This window comes from Zootoca vivipara, chromosome Z, assembly GCF_963506605.1.
Source record: "Zootoca vivipara chromosome Z, rZooViv1.1, whole genome shotgun sequence".
Classification (NCBI taxonomy): Eukaryota; Metazoa; Chordata; class Lepidosauria; order Squamata; family Lacertidae; genus Zootoca; species Zootoca vivipara.
Window position 1 is genome coordinate 15,852,104 of NC_083294.1, and position 14,150 is coordinate 15,866,253.

At 45.9% G+C, this 14,150-nt stretch overlaps 1 protein-coding gene across 1 annotated transcript in view; it reads left to right on the plus strand.

Annotated features, from left to right (window-relative positions):
* Positions 1-14,034, plus strand: part of PRRX2 (paired related homeobox 2) — a 62,660-nt gene extending 48,626 nt beyond the window's left edge. Inside the window, exons 2-4 of the mRNA XM_035113054.2 lie at positions 8,568-8,752; positions 9,320-9,498; positions 10,835-14,034. Of these exons, the coding sequence (XP_034968945.1) occupies positions 8,568-8,752; positions 9,320-9,498; positions 10,835-10,973 (503 nt within the window). The 3' untranslated portion in view covers positions 10,974-14,034. The remainder of the gene's footprint in view (positions 1-8,567; positions 8,753-9,319; positions 9,499-10,834) is intronic.
* Positions 14,035-14,150: the final 116 nt, after the last annotated feature.

Here is a 14,150-nt window from a genome sequence, read left to right on the forward strand (position 1 = left end):
TGCGTTTCATTGCATGCCATTCTGTCATGTGCATTTTGTGTACCGTTTATATGTGAAACATACTTTGCAGTGATTTCTGGTGCACTCGCCAGTAAAACAAAAACACACACCATGCACTTCCTGTGCATCTTTTATGCAATAATACATATTTTCGTGCAGCCTTTTTTGCATGCTCAAAGTAAACCACAAAATCAGGAGCGAAGTGTCATCTGACTAGGAGGCATGTTCAGATCCACAAACAAGTGCAGGAATGTTGGATGAAGTCAGTCCGCCATGAAAAACAGACCAAGTGAATCCCACCCCTACAAGCAGCTATTCTTTACAACTATAAAGTGAAGAAAAAGAAAACCTGAGAGTCTGTCTCTCCTCCAGCCTGAATGTGATTTCAGGCAAAACAACGTCGCCTTGCCAGATAGCTGACCTAGAAAGAATGAGAATTAATTTGCTTTCCCTCCCACCCCACCCCCCATATCCAGAAGTAGTACTATGATGATTTTACTCGGAATATAATACTATACCCCAGGACCACCCTGGGTTAGATTGAGCATTTTCATACAAGGCTCAAAATAGTTTGTGCCTAAATCCTGGGTCACCTCCAGCACTTGTAGCATCTTTCCATCTGGCAGAGCACTCACCTTGCTTGGAGTCATGTTTTCCTCTCCACTAAGGCCTCTCTGCCACTTTGCCAGCTGCTGCTCTATTTTATAAAACTGCTGGGTTGTTGTTGTTTTTTTCCTGCATCTTGTTGCTGGACCTGCTGCTAGAGCAGCATTCCTGCTCTAGGAATGCTGCTGTTTCTCCCTCCATTTCGGCTCAGGCACATCTAGCCCTCAGCCCTTTTCCTCTAGAAAACACAGATCCCACTTCTGACACCAGTGTGGCACACCACCTCCGAACAGTGTGAGATTCCAGGGGTACCAAGAGCGCTTGCCAGGATCTGGGTTACTTTTTGGAACAAAGGCAAAGCAGAGACTGCAGTGTCCTTATGATATATGGATTACAGTACTTACACATAGGTACAGCACATCCTGTAGAGGGAAGTGAGAGGCAGATGAGGCTTGTCTACCTGGGAAGGGAGCCCTTCTAGGAGAAGGAAAACTGATCCTAAACCTGTGCTGCCTTGTGGGACATCTTTGCAAGAAAAGGCTAAGGAAACCCTACTTAAATCCAGAGTGGAATCCCTAAGGTGGTTGGGTGGCACCTTGTACGCCTCCTTTTGAAACTCCTGTAGCCAAGATGCCAAGTGTTTTGCTCTGCTTCCAGTGTGGTGTAGTGGTTAAGAGCGGTAGACTCGTAATCTGGGGAACCAGGTTCGCTTCCCTGCTCCTCCACATGCAGCTGCTGGGTGACCTTGGGCTAGTCACACTTCTCTGAAGTCTCTCAGCCCCACTCACCTCACAGAGTGTTTGTTGTGGGGGAGGAAGGGAAAGGAGATTGTTAGCCGCTTTGAGACTCCTTAGGGTAGTGATAAAGCGGGATATCAAATCCAAACTATTCTTCTTCTTCTTCTTCTTCTTCTTCTTCTTCTTCTTCTTCTTCTTCTTCTTCTTCTTCTTCTTCTTCTTCTTCTTCTTCTTCTTCTTCTTCTTCTTCTTCTTCTTCTTCTTCTTCCCTTTGGACCACATCAGTGCGGCTGAGAATGGGGTCTTGTTGTCTGGTCAGCCTAGGACCTCCGTATACACTGGTCATGCTTGTGCTGCAGAGAGGTCATTTTGGTGCTGCTAATGCAGCAGTTTGAATTCAACCCCCCCAGGCCCACTCCGTTGTCTCTCAAGACAGATGGATGCCAACAACATACAATCTGCATCTCTAGATGGAGAGAGTGCAGAGAATTCACATCCCAAGAGGGTTGTGCTCCTCCTCCCATTGCTGCAGCCTCAGACTCCAAGAGACCCCCAAACATCATATCTGACCCTTTCTGCAGCATAAAACAGGCCACTCACCCCTGCTCTGGTTCCCCCATCCCCCAGCTTGCAAAGATGACACTTCTTCCTGTTCACATATGTCAATGCCCACTGCCATTTCCCCTCTTCCTCCTGAAAAGCTGGCCTTTGGCTCTGCTGACTAAGGACACCTCAATTCACAGAGGGACTTCCACCATTTCCACCAATATCTGTTAATAGCCTTCTTAATGGGTTAACAGTTCAACCATCATCAGCATTCGTTCTTCCAAGACCCCCATCCAGCTATCTCTGCCAAACTAGCCTGGCTTAATAGCATAAATTGAGTTGGGCACAATTTAGCCAAACCTCATTAATTCTAACTTTTACTGAACCCTAGAATTGTGAGTGACTTACACTCACAAACTCTGGCACCCAGAACCTGTAATAACATATTACCCATTCCAATTCACCAATTAAAAACAGAAACAAAAAACACTCCACGAACATCAGGATTTAGGTGGTAGAGAGGAAGATAAAAGACCTATGACATTTCTTGCAGATGTTTCGGTAGAGACTTGGTGTGCTCATTAAGGGCCAAGCTAGATAAGAGGAGTCAGGCCGGGGATTAGATCCCATGACACTGGGAGGGAAGTTGGATTAGGGCCAGAGAAGGGAATTTAACCTATCCTGAGTGTGAGAGAGAAGGGGGAGGCAGAAAGGGAGTGTGAGAAAAAAGGAGGCGGTGAAGAAAGTGAGCAAGATAGATGGGAGGTGGCAGCAAGGATGTGTGAGAGAGAAAAGGAGTGGAAGTAACAGAAAAAAGAGGGAGAGAAGGGAAGTGGCAGAAAAATGGAGGAAAGGGGCATGTCTCCATCCCCTTCCGGCTCTGATCTTGCCTACTATTGGGTATGGAGCGAGGGGAGGGGGGGGAAGACTGTCCACCTTTGCCCTACAGTAAGGTTACCAGAGACGTCCCCATTTCCCGGTGACAGTCCCCGGATTTACAAATCCGTCCCCTGACAAAATCCTAGCATTCCTACTGAAGTTGAAAAGTGTCCCCGGATTCATTGAAAAAAAATCTGTTAACCTTACCCTAAAGGAAAGTAGCCATATGGGTCAAAACTTTTGTTACAGAGTTTTGGGGTGAAAGGATACCTGTAACTGCTAGAGTATGGGAATGTTAGAAACTAAGAAATGGTAACATTTAGATAATACAGTGGTACCTTGGTTTAAGTAGACAATTGGTTCCAGAAGTCTGTACTTAACCTGAAGCATGCTTAACCGGAAGCAAACTTTCCCACTGAAAGTAATGGAAAGTAGTTTAATCCGTTCCAGACAGGTCCGTGGAGTACTTAAACTGAAGCGTACTTAACCTGAAGCAAACTTTCCCATTGAAAGTAATGGAAAGTGGATCAATCCATTCCAGACGGGTCCGCGGAGTACTTAAACTGAAAGTACTCAAACCGAGGCGTACTTAAACCGAGGTAAGGCATACTTAAACCGAGGTATGACTGTATTTAGAGTATTGAAGAGAAGATGCCAGATGCTAGGTTTAAAATGCAGGCTAAACCAGGAAATCTCCTGGGGAGAAGGACTATCAAGGGCTGGATCTAGGCACATCAAAGAAGCGTTTCAGTTAAACGCTGTTGTAAGCTTTGTATGAGAAATTGGGTTGGCAAAAACGGAACTCCACAGCGCCATTTGGTGTCACACTGTTACCATGCCTAAACAACACATATAAAGCTCTTTTTCTTTGCCATTGCAGCTGAGTCCAAGGTGTAATTACCTGGCAGTGGCCAGTCATTAACCCTCTTTCACCTGAACTTCCAGTAAATAGTAGAGATGAGAGGGAGAAGTTACAGGAAAAATGTGTCCTATTGAAATTTAGAGGTTGGGGAAGAAGGGGGTGAAACTGGTGAGCTGCTGTGAAAGGCAGAACCATCTTGGCAGGCTGGGACAGAGGCACAGAGATGGTTTGAAGGATGCCTTGGACAGCTGTGGGGAACAAGCCCCTCTTGACACGTAATACTCCAAAGTAGACCCAGGTGTAAATATGTGTACAACAAACCATATTTCTTAAAGACACCAGTCTCCACCGTGCCTTGATTTCCCAATGAAACACAACCCTGGAACCCCCTGAAATCTTTCTGCCGCTCGGCAGAGATTGGGGATGGTGCACAACCATTGTAACACTTTGAAGAAGACCAGGATTTGTGAGTTTATTTTCTTTTAACTGTGCAAAGATATCTGATTCCTGTCCAAGTTGTTATGCACTTCCAATTTCTTTCCCCCAAAAGCCAGCTTTAGCACTTAGAGCCGCTTGAGGTTAGCTGTGGCACATCACACGTATTTTCCCCTTTCCACAAGCGTAAGCAGAAAAAAAAAGCCATATCCTGTGAGACAGTCTTGGCACCTTTTCCATGGGAAATTGCTGGAGCAGGCGTGTAGAATCTCAGGCCTGGAGGGGCCTCCAGCTACCTCTGTTTGGACCTTGGGGTGCCTCTTCAGCTCACACCCTTCACTGGCCTGGCTTCATTTGTGAAAATGGCTTGCAAAAATGCATTATATCAGGAGAAATCGCTTTGCAAAGAAGTGCCCATTAGGCAAAATCACACACACACACACACACACACACACACACACACACACACATTAGGGTAAATTCACACTCCCATCAGATGTCATGGAAATAAACAACTATCAGGCTTTTAGAAGACACCTGAAGGCAGCCCTGTATAGGGAAGTTTTTTTATGTTTAATGTGTGACTGTGTTCGATGTTTTAAATTTGTTGGAAGCTGCTCAGAGTAGCTGGCCAGATGGGCAGCAAGCAAGCAAGCAAGCAAATACCGTGTTTCTCCAAAAATAAGACACTGTCTTATATTTATTTTTCCTAAAAAAAAAAAACACTATGGCTTAGTTTCAGGGGGTGTCTTATTTTTTCCCTCCTCCTCCTCCTCCTGCCGCAGCCGGCATTGATGCTGCACCTATCACTATGTCTTATTTTCGGGGTAGGGCTTATATTCCTTGAATGCTTAAAAATCCTGCTATGGCTTATTTTATGGGTATGTCTTAAAATATGAGAAACAGGGTACATACATACATACATACATACATACATACATACATACATACATACATACAAAAATGCTGGTGAATAAGGACTTTTTAAAAATTGCATGAAGTGGAAATGTGGAGAACTTGAACTTTAGAATGGCCTGAGAGAGAGAAATGAAATCGAAAGTTTCACCTAGATACATATCCCACTGTCCTTGTTGCTGCTGTCTGGGACTGATGGGAATTAAGAGTCGAGCAATGTCTCAAGAGCCACCGGTGTCTCATCCCAGCTGTGAAGGAGACCACTTCATTTCCAAAAACTGACCTGTGAGAATGGGTGGGTGACAGGTCCTGCCTTTCCAAACAATTTCTGGGCAAAGGACATCCCTCCAAATCCGGCCGAGTCAGTGTGAATTTGTTAAATCCATGTTAAGCACCTTGTTTGCTTTTGCTAATTCAGACCACCTGAGATCGAACTGCGGTTCCGTTTTGCTAAGAAAGTGTGTTAATTAATAAAGCCTATTTATTTGCTTAGAGATGTCTGCAGCCTCTGGGTCACATTTTACCATAATTGTTATTTCGAGGGGGTGGGGAAGGGATTCTGGGAGAGAGAGGTTAGAGCTAACTAGAAAGGAGCTGCAGTTATTTTTCTTTGGCGGTATGTACAGTTAATGCACTCCAGGCTATTTCCACCCCTTCAGCTAAGCCGAATAAGAGGAGAAGGAAGGGTTAAAGCAGAGGTGCCAGAGGAATAATAGAACTGTAGAATTGGGAAAGATGCAAAGGGGTTGCCTAGTCTCACCCCCAGGAAGGCAGGCGGGCAAGCTTACAACTGGCTATTTGCTTTGGAAGGCAGGAAAATTATTATCAACAAGTTATTTTAGAGCAGGAGTGGGAAACCCTTTTTAGTCCAAAGGCCACATTTTCCTTCTGGGGTGGTGGTGGTGGGAGGGGGCGGGTAGAGGGATGCACATGCCAGTGGTGCGAGGAGCCAGAGGCAAAAGTTGACAGAACAACCAATACGAATTTTCCCCCTTTGCACAGTGGGTTAGTTTCTGCACGTATCCCCCTTTCCTTATCCCATACTCTCCAAGTGTCCCAATTTCCCAGGGACAGCCCCGGAATTACAAAAGCTTCTGATTTGATCCCAGAATGTCCCTATTTCCTATCAGTACCAGTACTGCTGAGCTTAGGGGTGAGCATGAGCCAGCCCTTGCCCTGAGCGACAGTTGCAGCTGCGAGGGAGCACCCTACTGCCTCTCCATGGCCACCTTAAATGCCAGCCTCCTCTCTTGGGCAACTCAATCTCTTTGGCGATCACTCGTAGCCAAGTAAGATTGTATTCCATAAACACGGATTTAACAATGACTCAGTAAGTGTCTGTGGAGGCCAATTCTGGATCCACACGTCCTTCCACAGTGGGGACATTGGTTTCCGGGTGGGAGTTGATCACAGTGTGGATTTGCCAAGCGTGCCTTCCTCTTAGCACGTTTCTCCCTTGCGTCCTGAGATCGAGTGTCGTCAAAGCCCATGACACCTTTGGTAAAGGCTGTTCTCCAACTGGAGCGCTCGCAGGCCAGTGTTTCCCAGTTGTCAGCGTTTATACTGCATTTTTAAAAGAGTTGCCTTGAGACAGTCTTTAAACCTCTTTTGTTGACCACCAGCATTACTCTTTCCATTTTTAAAGTTCGGAATAGAGTACAGTAGTTGCTTTGGAAGATGATCATCAGGCATCCGCACAATAGTGGCTGCTGGAGAGCGGATGAGGAGGAAGAGATCTGCCACCAACACCGAGGCATAGCCTTGTGTGATGCATGGCTCTGAGGTGCAGGCAGGGAGCAGGGTGGTGGAAATGCTCTGCAGGTAGAGGGTCGAGTAGGTTCAGTTGGGGTGGGGAAGAATGAGAAATGTCCCTGTTTTCCACTGAGGAATGTCTGAGGGGTGTGCCATCTTCCATCCAGGCAGGCAAGAAGCATGGCCAGCTCAAAGACAGTACAAAATCACCCAGAGGGGGTGCAAAGCAGTGAGAGGTGTGGCCTGGGAAGGGTTCTGAGGGCCAGGTGGAGAGGTCTGAGGAGCCAAGGGCTGAGCCCCCCCCCTGTTTTAGAGTGAGTCTCTTGTGCCCTCAATCCCAACCCATCTCTTAGTGAGCAATCCAAAACATTTCGCCACATCACAGTCACTTAGATTTGACACACAGCAGAAGAATCTGGGCAACCCTGCTGAAAATCAAAGGGGCTGTCATAAAATTATTCCTTTTTAAAAAAAAGTGAATTCCAAAATAACTTTCTTTCCCGCCATTAGGGAACAAATGGAAGCCAGATGTTTGCATAAGAGAGTGGGAGGCAAAATTGCTGTATAGGATTTCAGGACAGAATTTAAACTGAAACACACGCCCAGGGACCATTCTCTGGCAGACTGCACCTTCCTAGGCTGCATTTTATAGAATCACGTGATAGTAGAGTTGGAAGGGAACCAAAGACTCATCTAGTCCACCCCCCCCTCTGCAATGCAGGAATCTCAGCTAAAGCATCCATGACAGATGGCCACCCAACCTCTGCTTTAAAACCTCCAAGGAAGGAGGGTCCACCACCTCCTGAGGGAGTTATTTCCACTGTATAACAGCTTTTACTATCAGAAAGTTCTTTCTAATGTTTAGTCAGACTCTCATTTCTTGTAATTTGAATCCATTGGTTCAGGTCCTTGGGTGGGTGGGGGAATAGATACATACAGATCACCCATGTGGGGTAATTAATAAATGAACACACCCAATGCCTACATCCAGAAATGCTGGGCAAGCAAACTCTGGTAATAGAGAAAGCCCCAACAACAGAGTTTTAGAGTCACAAAAGCAAGTGGCAAAATATTGTGGGGATTTAGGTTGTTGAACCTTTTAAATATCCTATCCTGAGTCACTACCAGATCTTACCCATTTCTACCCCTCTTAGCAGCGAGCACACGTTAGCAAGTTTAAAACATGCTTTACTTACAAAGTTCCAAAGGTCAGGTTCATTCCTTTCTCCCATGAAGCAACAATTAAACACAGGGAGAAATCTTGGGATACAAAATATAGTGAAATAGTGCTAAGCACCTGGTCTGAGCTGGTAGCGAGCAAGCTCAGGCACTTCCTATCTCAGTGAGTTCATTCATATGGTGAAAAAGGAGGGTGAATAAAGGAGTTAATTTCCTTCCAGGTGAGAGGCATGACTGCAATTTCCCACAGTCCTCCTCTCTGGAGCAGCAGGAAACAAGTCTATTCTTTCTTTCATGTGATACACTTCCAGCTGGCTATCGTATCTCTCAGCTTTTTCTTCTCCAGGTACATTAAGAGTAGTTCCTGCCCACCCAGGTGTGATGTGTATGTATAGATTATCAATGGCTACTAGCCATGCTCCGCCTCCACATTCAGAGACAGCAATGCTTCTGAATACCAGTCCCGGAAACCACAGGAGGGGAGAGGGCTCTTGAGCTCAGATCCTGCTTGCTGGTTTTCCATAGGAAACTGTTCAGCCACAGTGAGAAAAGGATGCTGGATGAAATGGACCATTGGCCTGATCCACCAGGCTCTTCTTATGTTCTTGTGGCTTCATTGTGGTGTCATCATTGCCTCTCTTTTTCCCCCCCAACAGGTGAGAGCTTGAATGCATCCCGCACCTCCACCAAGCGGAAGAAGAAGCAGAGGAGAAACCGCACCACATTCAACAGCAGCCAGCTCCAGGCTCTGGAGAGGGTCTTTGAGAGGACGCACTACCCTGATGCCTTTGTCCGGGAGGAGTTGGCACGGAGGGTCAGCCTTAGCGAGGCCAGAGTGCAGGTGAGAGGGAGAAGGGAATAGCTGAAGGTAACCATCTCTCCAGAGATGTACACCTGCAGGGACCGGAATGAAGTTGTGGATGTTCAAGCTCCCTGTAATTCTGTGGTAGAGCATCTTCTGTGCATGCAGAAGGCCCCTGGAACTATTCCTGATAGCATCTCTAGGTAGGGCTGAGAAAATACTATGCCTGAAACTGAAGAGAGCAACTGCCAGCAACTGAGCTAGACTGTCCAAGGGTCTGACTCTGTATTAGACAGCTTCCCATGTTTAATTCTGCCCATGCATATTTATTCAGAGCCATGAGGACTGGAATATTTATTCTTCTTTTAGAGGAAAGGCTGCAGCTCAGTGTTGGAGCATCTGCTTTGGATGCAGGAGGTCCTAGCTTCAGCCCCCATTGGCATCTCCAGGTAGGGCTGGGAATGTCCCCTGCCTGAAACCCTGGAGAGCTGCTGCTGCCAGTCAGTGTTGACAATATTGAGCTGAATGGACTCTTGTTCTTACTCAGTATTATCTTCCTTAAATTGCATATTAAAATAACATCCTAGCACTCTTCCTCTCTGCCAGGTATGGTTTCAGAACCGGAGAGCCAAATTTCGCCGAAATGAGAGGGCCATGCTTGCCAACAGATCGGCATCACTCCTCAAATCCTACAGCCAAGATGCAGCCATTGAACAACCCATGGCCCCCCGTGCAACCAACCTGAGCCCAGACTATCTCTCCTGGTCAACAACATCCCAATACAGGTAAGTCCAGAGCAGTCTTCAGTTTTCCTTTCTGTGCAGAAAAGAACCCAGACCATTTTCCTACACAGACCTACAAAGCAGATTAGCAACAATAATTATATCCATTTTCAAACAGAAGTGCTAACAAGACCAGGGACAAGAAAAGAAGGGAAACTGAAGTGGCTTCAGTTGCATAGAGAATGTGTATTTTGCAAGGGAGCATGAGGAGAGAGATGGTCTAAAATCAGAGCATGCTGCTCCACTTCAAAGGGAAACAGAATTTAGAAGTGTAAAGGAATTCAGTTCAGAGAGCAGCATAGCTTTGTCAGTTACTGAAATTGCAAATGAAGGCAAGCACACAATCAGAGTCATGCAAGATGGATTGAGATAATAGAGCAGGCATCCCCAAACTGCGGCCCTCCAGATGTTTTGGCCCTACAACTCCCATGATCCCTAGCTAACAGGACCAGTGGTCAGGAAAGATGGGAATTGTAGTCCAAAACATCTGGAGGGCCGAAGATTGGGGGTGCCTGTGATAGAGTATGAGATGATCTGCAGAGGCTCCCACAACATATTCAGAAAAAGATGCTGATCTCAAGAAGCAAGTTTGGGGTTTATCTTTTTACTGGTACTGCTAAAAATACAGTCACACACCTCTCTCTGTCCTTCCCCTAGATAACGAATAGCCATGACCAGAGCTCCAGGACATATTACAGCCCAGCAAAAACATTCAAGAAAGTGTGAACCTGTAGTGTAGGGGGAAATTCAGAAGTGTGAGAAAGTCACAGTCACACCCCTTCTCAATACTGTTATAATTGTACAATAATGATAATTAGGGCTGCATTTCAATGATCACTGCAGATCTCCATGTGTTGCCTTTCAGCTAGGTCTGCAATTTTCTGTGCACACATGTGCTCAAATGGTTTGGAGTGCTCCAATATCTTCTTAAGTGGAGTTTTCCACGAAGTTCCATAACCTTTCCACACCTTCGTCTTGAAGCCCATTGTGTTTGTCAGTATTCCTAAACGCTTAGCTTTGGAGCAGACAGAATGACTCCTTGGTGAGCTTCCCACACCCCTTCTCCAGAGTAACCCTAGAGCCCATCTTCAGTGGCTAACTTGCCTCCTTTCGGCATTTTTGGTTCCAAACAGCACAAAGGGTGAGAAGAATCAGTGGCTACAGAGCTCCCATTTTTACCCACCTGCCCCAACCCTGGAACACCACACATCTGATGTGAAGTAGGACTGATGAGAGATGCGACGTGGGGAGAGGGTGGGTGGCCTTGAGCAAGCAACAGTTGCTGTTAAGACTTATAACTCTTTTTTGTTTCCCTCTCTCCCCACCTCGCATGGCTCAGCAACACAGTGCCTTCGTACACTTCTAGCAGCCCCACCACGCCCACCCAAGGGGTCAACATGGCCAACAGCATTGCCAGCTTACGCCTCAAAGCCAAAGAGTTCAGCCTTCATCAGAACCAGGTGCCCACTGTGAACTGACCACGGGATCGTGCCGAAGAGGCAAGCCTGCCTCATGTTCCCCTGCAGCCAGGATCTCCACCCCTGCCTGCTTCAAAGTCCAGCCCTGCTGGGCAGCCGAGACCTTGATGATTCTTGCTCCAGCAACACCAACACCTTCATACGTTGTCTGTCTCTCTTACGTCCTCTCCTTTGTCTCTTTCACGTCCTCTCTGGAAGACAGACGTTCACAATGTCTTTCTTTCCCCCCAAATTAAATAAAGGACAGACAGAGGGCCATGTTAACTCTTTGAGAAGAAAGAAGTCAAATTCATTGGCTTTGAGGAACGAAGGAATGGGACACTCTGGCAGGGTTTGATTTTAGCAGATTGGGTGGCCAAGAGCAACTATGAAACCCTCCAGAGGCGATGTGAGTAAAGCCAAATCACCCTGCAGTTACTTAACCCTTTGTTTTCTCAGCAGATCAAAAGTTCAGAGCTGTTCACCTGCAGTTTTGAAAGAGAAGAACTTTACCTCCTGAGAACTTGATGAAAGTTTCTGAACCCCGCTGTACCTGTATTCACTCATCCAGCCCCACATGGTACAAGTGTACATTTTTGGGGTATACAACAACTCAACGTTGCTGTAACAGAGAAGCTGCATTTTTCATTCTTGCTCAAATGCGCACACCCCATTCCTTTAAAAACACCCTCTGGGAAATAAGAGAGGAACTCACAATAACTTAGAGTGGTCCTGTAAGAGATTATCAGATACCCTGCTTACTCTGCTGGTTTCCAGAGAGGTTGTGCACCATTTGAGGGTCATGCCCTTTGGCTTTCAAAAACTGGTGTGTGTGTGTGTCTTTCTCTTTAGGATGAGCAGGGCATTGGGTTGATGGGATGTTGAGTCCCAGGGAGGGACAGGACTCAGAGGCAGGGAGTGCTGAATGGATTGGATGCCCCAAGACACAAGACTGTCATTCAACCTCTGGAGGCATAAGCACCCCCAAAGCTCTCATCACAAACAATGAAGCCCCTGGAGCCGTCTGTCAGCAGCCTACAGCCACTCTGCCCCAATCCAGGAAGAGAGAATTGAGCCAACACAAAGTAAACAATAGCAGAACCAGCCTAACCTAACAATGTGTGAGAAGGGGAAGATGTGTTACATCAGGCAATGGGAGGGAGAGGAAAACTGAATATAAACAAGCATGCAGATAGCCATTTTTTTAATTAAAAAAATTGTTCAGTGATGTGTATTTGAAATAAGGAAATCTAAAATATAAAGAAACATTCAAACACATTGTGGTGTATGGTACTCCCTGCCCCACCCCCCTTTAACTGTTAAACTCAGTTGGTAGACCTTGATAGTGCCTGGCGTGCTCTGGTCCATGGGGTCACGAAGAGTCGGACACGACTAAACGACTAAACAACAACAACAACAACAGACCTTGATAATTTCAAATTACTTAAGGATGCTCAGGTGGAATTATCATCCAAACTATTATTATGTATGTAGGGGAGAAGCCACCTGATAAACCCAGGAAATTTTTGAATGTCAGAATCTATTTGGGATACAGATGTAAATTGAGAAGCCCCTATTTTCACCTGAGGAATGTTGGAGGGTATGCCATTCCTTTTGTGATTTCCAGAAAAACCTCTTTAGGACTGGTCTATACAATCAACCAGTGGTTTAACAGTCAATCCATCTTTGACACTTTAAAGTGGTATAATACTGCTTCAAATGCATAGAGAATGTGGGGCCTTAGACTAGAGTGTACCTGTTTGCCACAGAAAAGCTGTCTGTCCTCTATGCTGCTTGCTGGTGGCAGTGGTTTGTGGCTACAAGCTATAGCTCCCAGTTTGCTTTGCTGGGGGCTGGTGAAAGCTGTGGCTGCTTAGAGTGGTCTCATAGTGCTTTCAATGTATGGTGTGGATTTGGCCTCGGTCATCCTTAATAAACAAAGACACTTGTGGCTGACATGGTATGTATGCCGTGTGGTTGTAAGAGTGGCTACAGGATGTGCAGAACAGGGGAGTTGGTGAGAGGTGATAGGAACCTCTGAAATGTAGAAGGGTCATAGCAGTGCGCTGCCAATGACCTGTATTATAAACTATTCCAGGATGAACACAGCTCCACCTCTCTCTCACTTAGCTTATCTCCCCAATCCACCTTTTCCCGGAGGCCTCTGGCACATCTTTTTACAGTCATCCTTTCTGATGACCAGCCTCTCTCCCTCACCTCATTCCTGCAAATCACAGGTGGAGTCCCCATTGCACATGCCACCCTGCTTTCCAATCAGCCTCTACCCTTGTCACCTCACAGCCAATCACCTCTGGCTTGGGTGGTGAGTGAGAAACAGTGTGACCCTCAACAGGAGATACAGAAAAGCAGAGGAGGGATGGATCAAATCAACTCTCCTTTGTACCATTTCGTACCCCATCCATATGCCGATTTGCTGGCTTGGGGAATTTGGGACTCTGCGTGTCAGAGAGAAGCTGTGATGACTTGAGGGTTTTTGTGAAGGTTCCAGCTTTTTCGTAGCAATTGGAGACTATGGAATTGTGTATAAGGAGGAGATGCAGGTTGTTCCTCCAAAGAATTTGAACAGAATCTCCTGCCAGTGAAGGGAGAGGAGAAATTTCACTGCCTACAGAAGCCTAAGTAAGGGGCAAGAGATATTGAGGAGTTTGAGCTTTGCAAATTCTGGTTGGTAATGAGCTGATTCTTCCAGACTTCTAGACTCAAGAAAATGTTCACAAATGAAATAATGAAAAGTCAAATTTTCATTTGGATTTTTTTTTAAAGAAAAAAACCAGGTGGGGGAAAAAGGGGGAATGGAAGAGATTTGCAAAGCAGCACAGACCAGGAAGAGCTAGAGGAAAGAAACCCAGTTCTGCAATTTCTCTGCAACTCAAAATGTGGGTGGTTATGATTCCAAATTATTCCAAACTCTACAAGTTTCAAGGAACTCTCTTTGTTTCAAAATAGCTGCCAGAGATGGCATGACCATAATAGTGGATGGTGAAATCTGACTGTTTTGTTTTGTTTTTAATTCAATGCTTACAAAATAAATATCAGACGGTTTCTACATGCCACATTCAAACCACCTCTGTGATTTGGTGTTTGTACTGTGTTGTGACTCGTATCGCTAACTTGGAGGAGAGCATTTACCGTACAGTATGTGGAGAAGGGCCGAGCCAATATCCGATGCCACAGGGG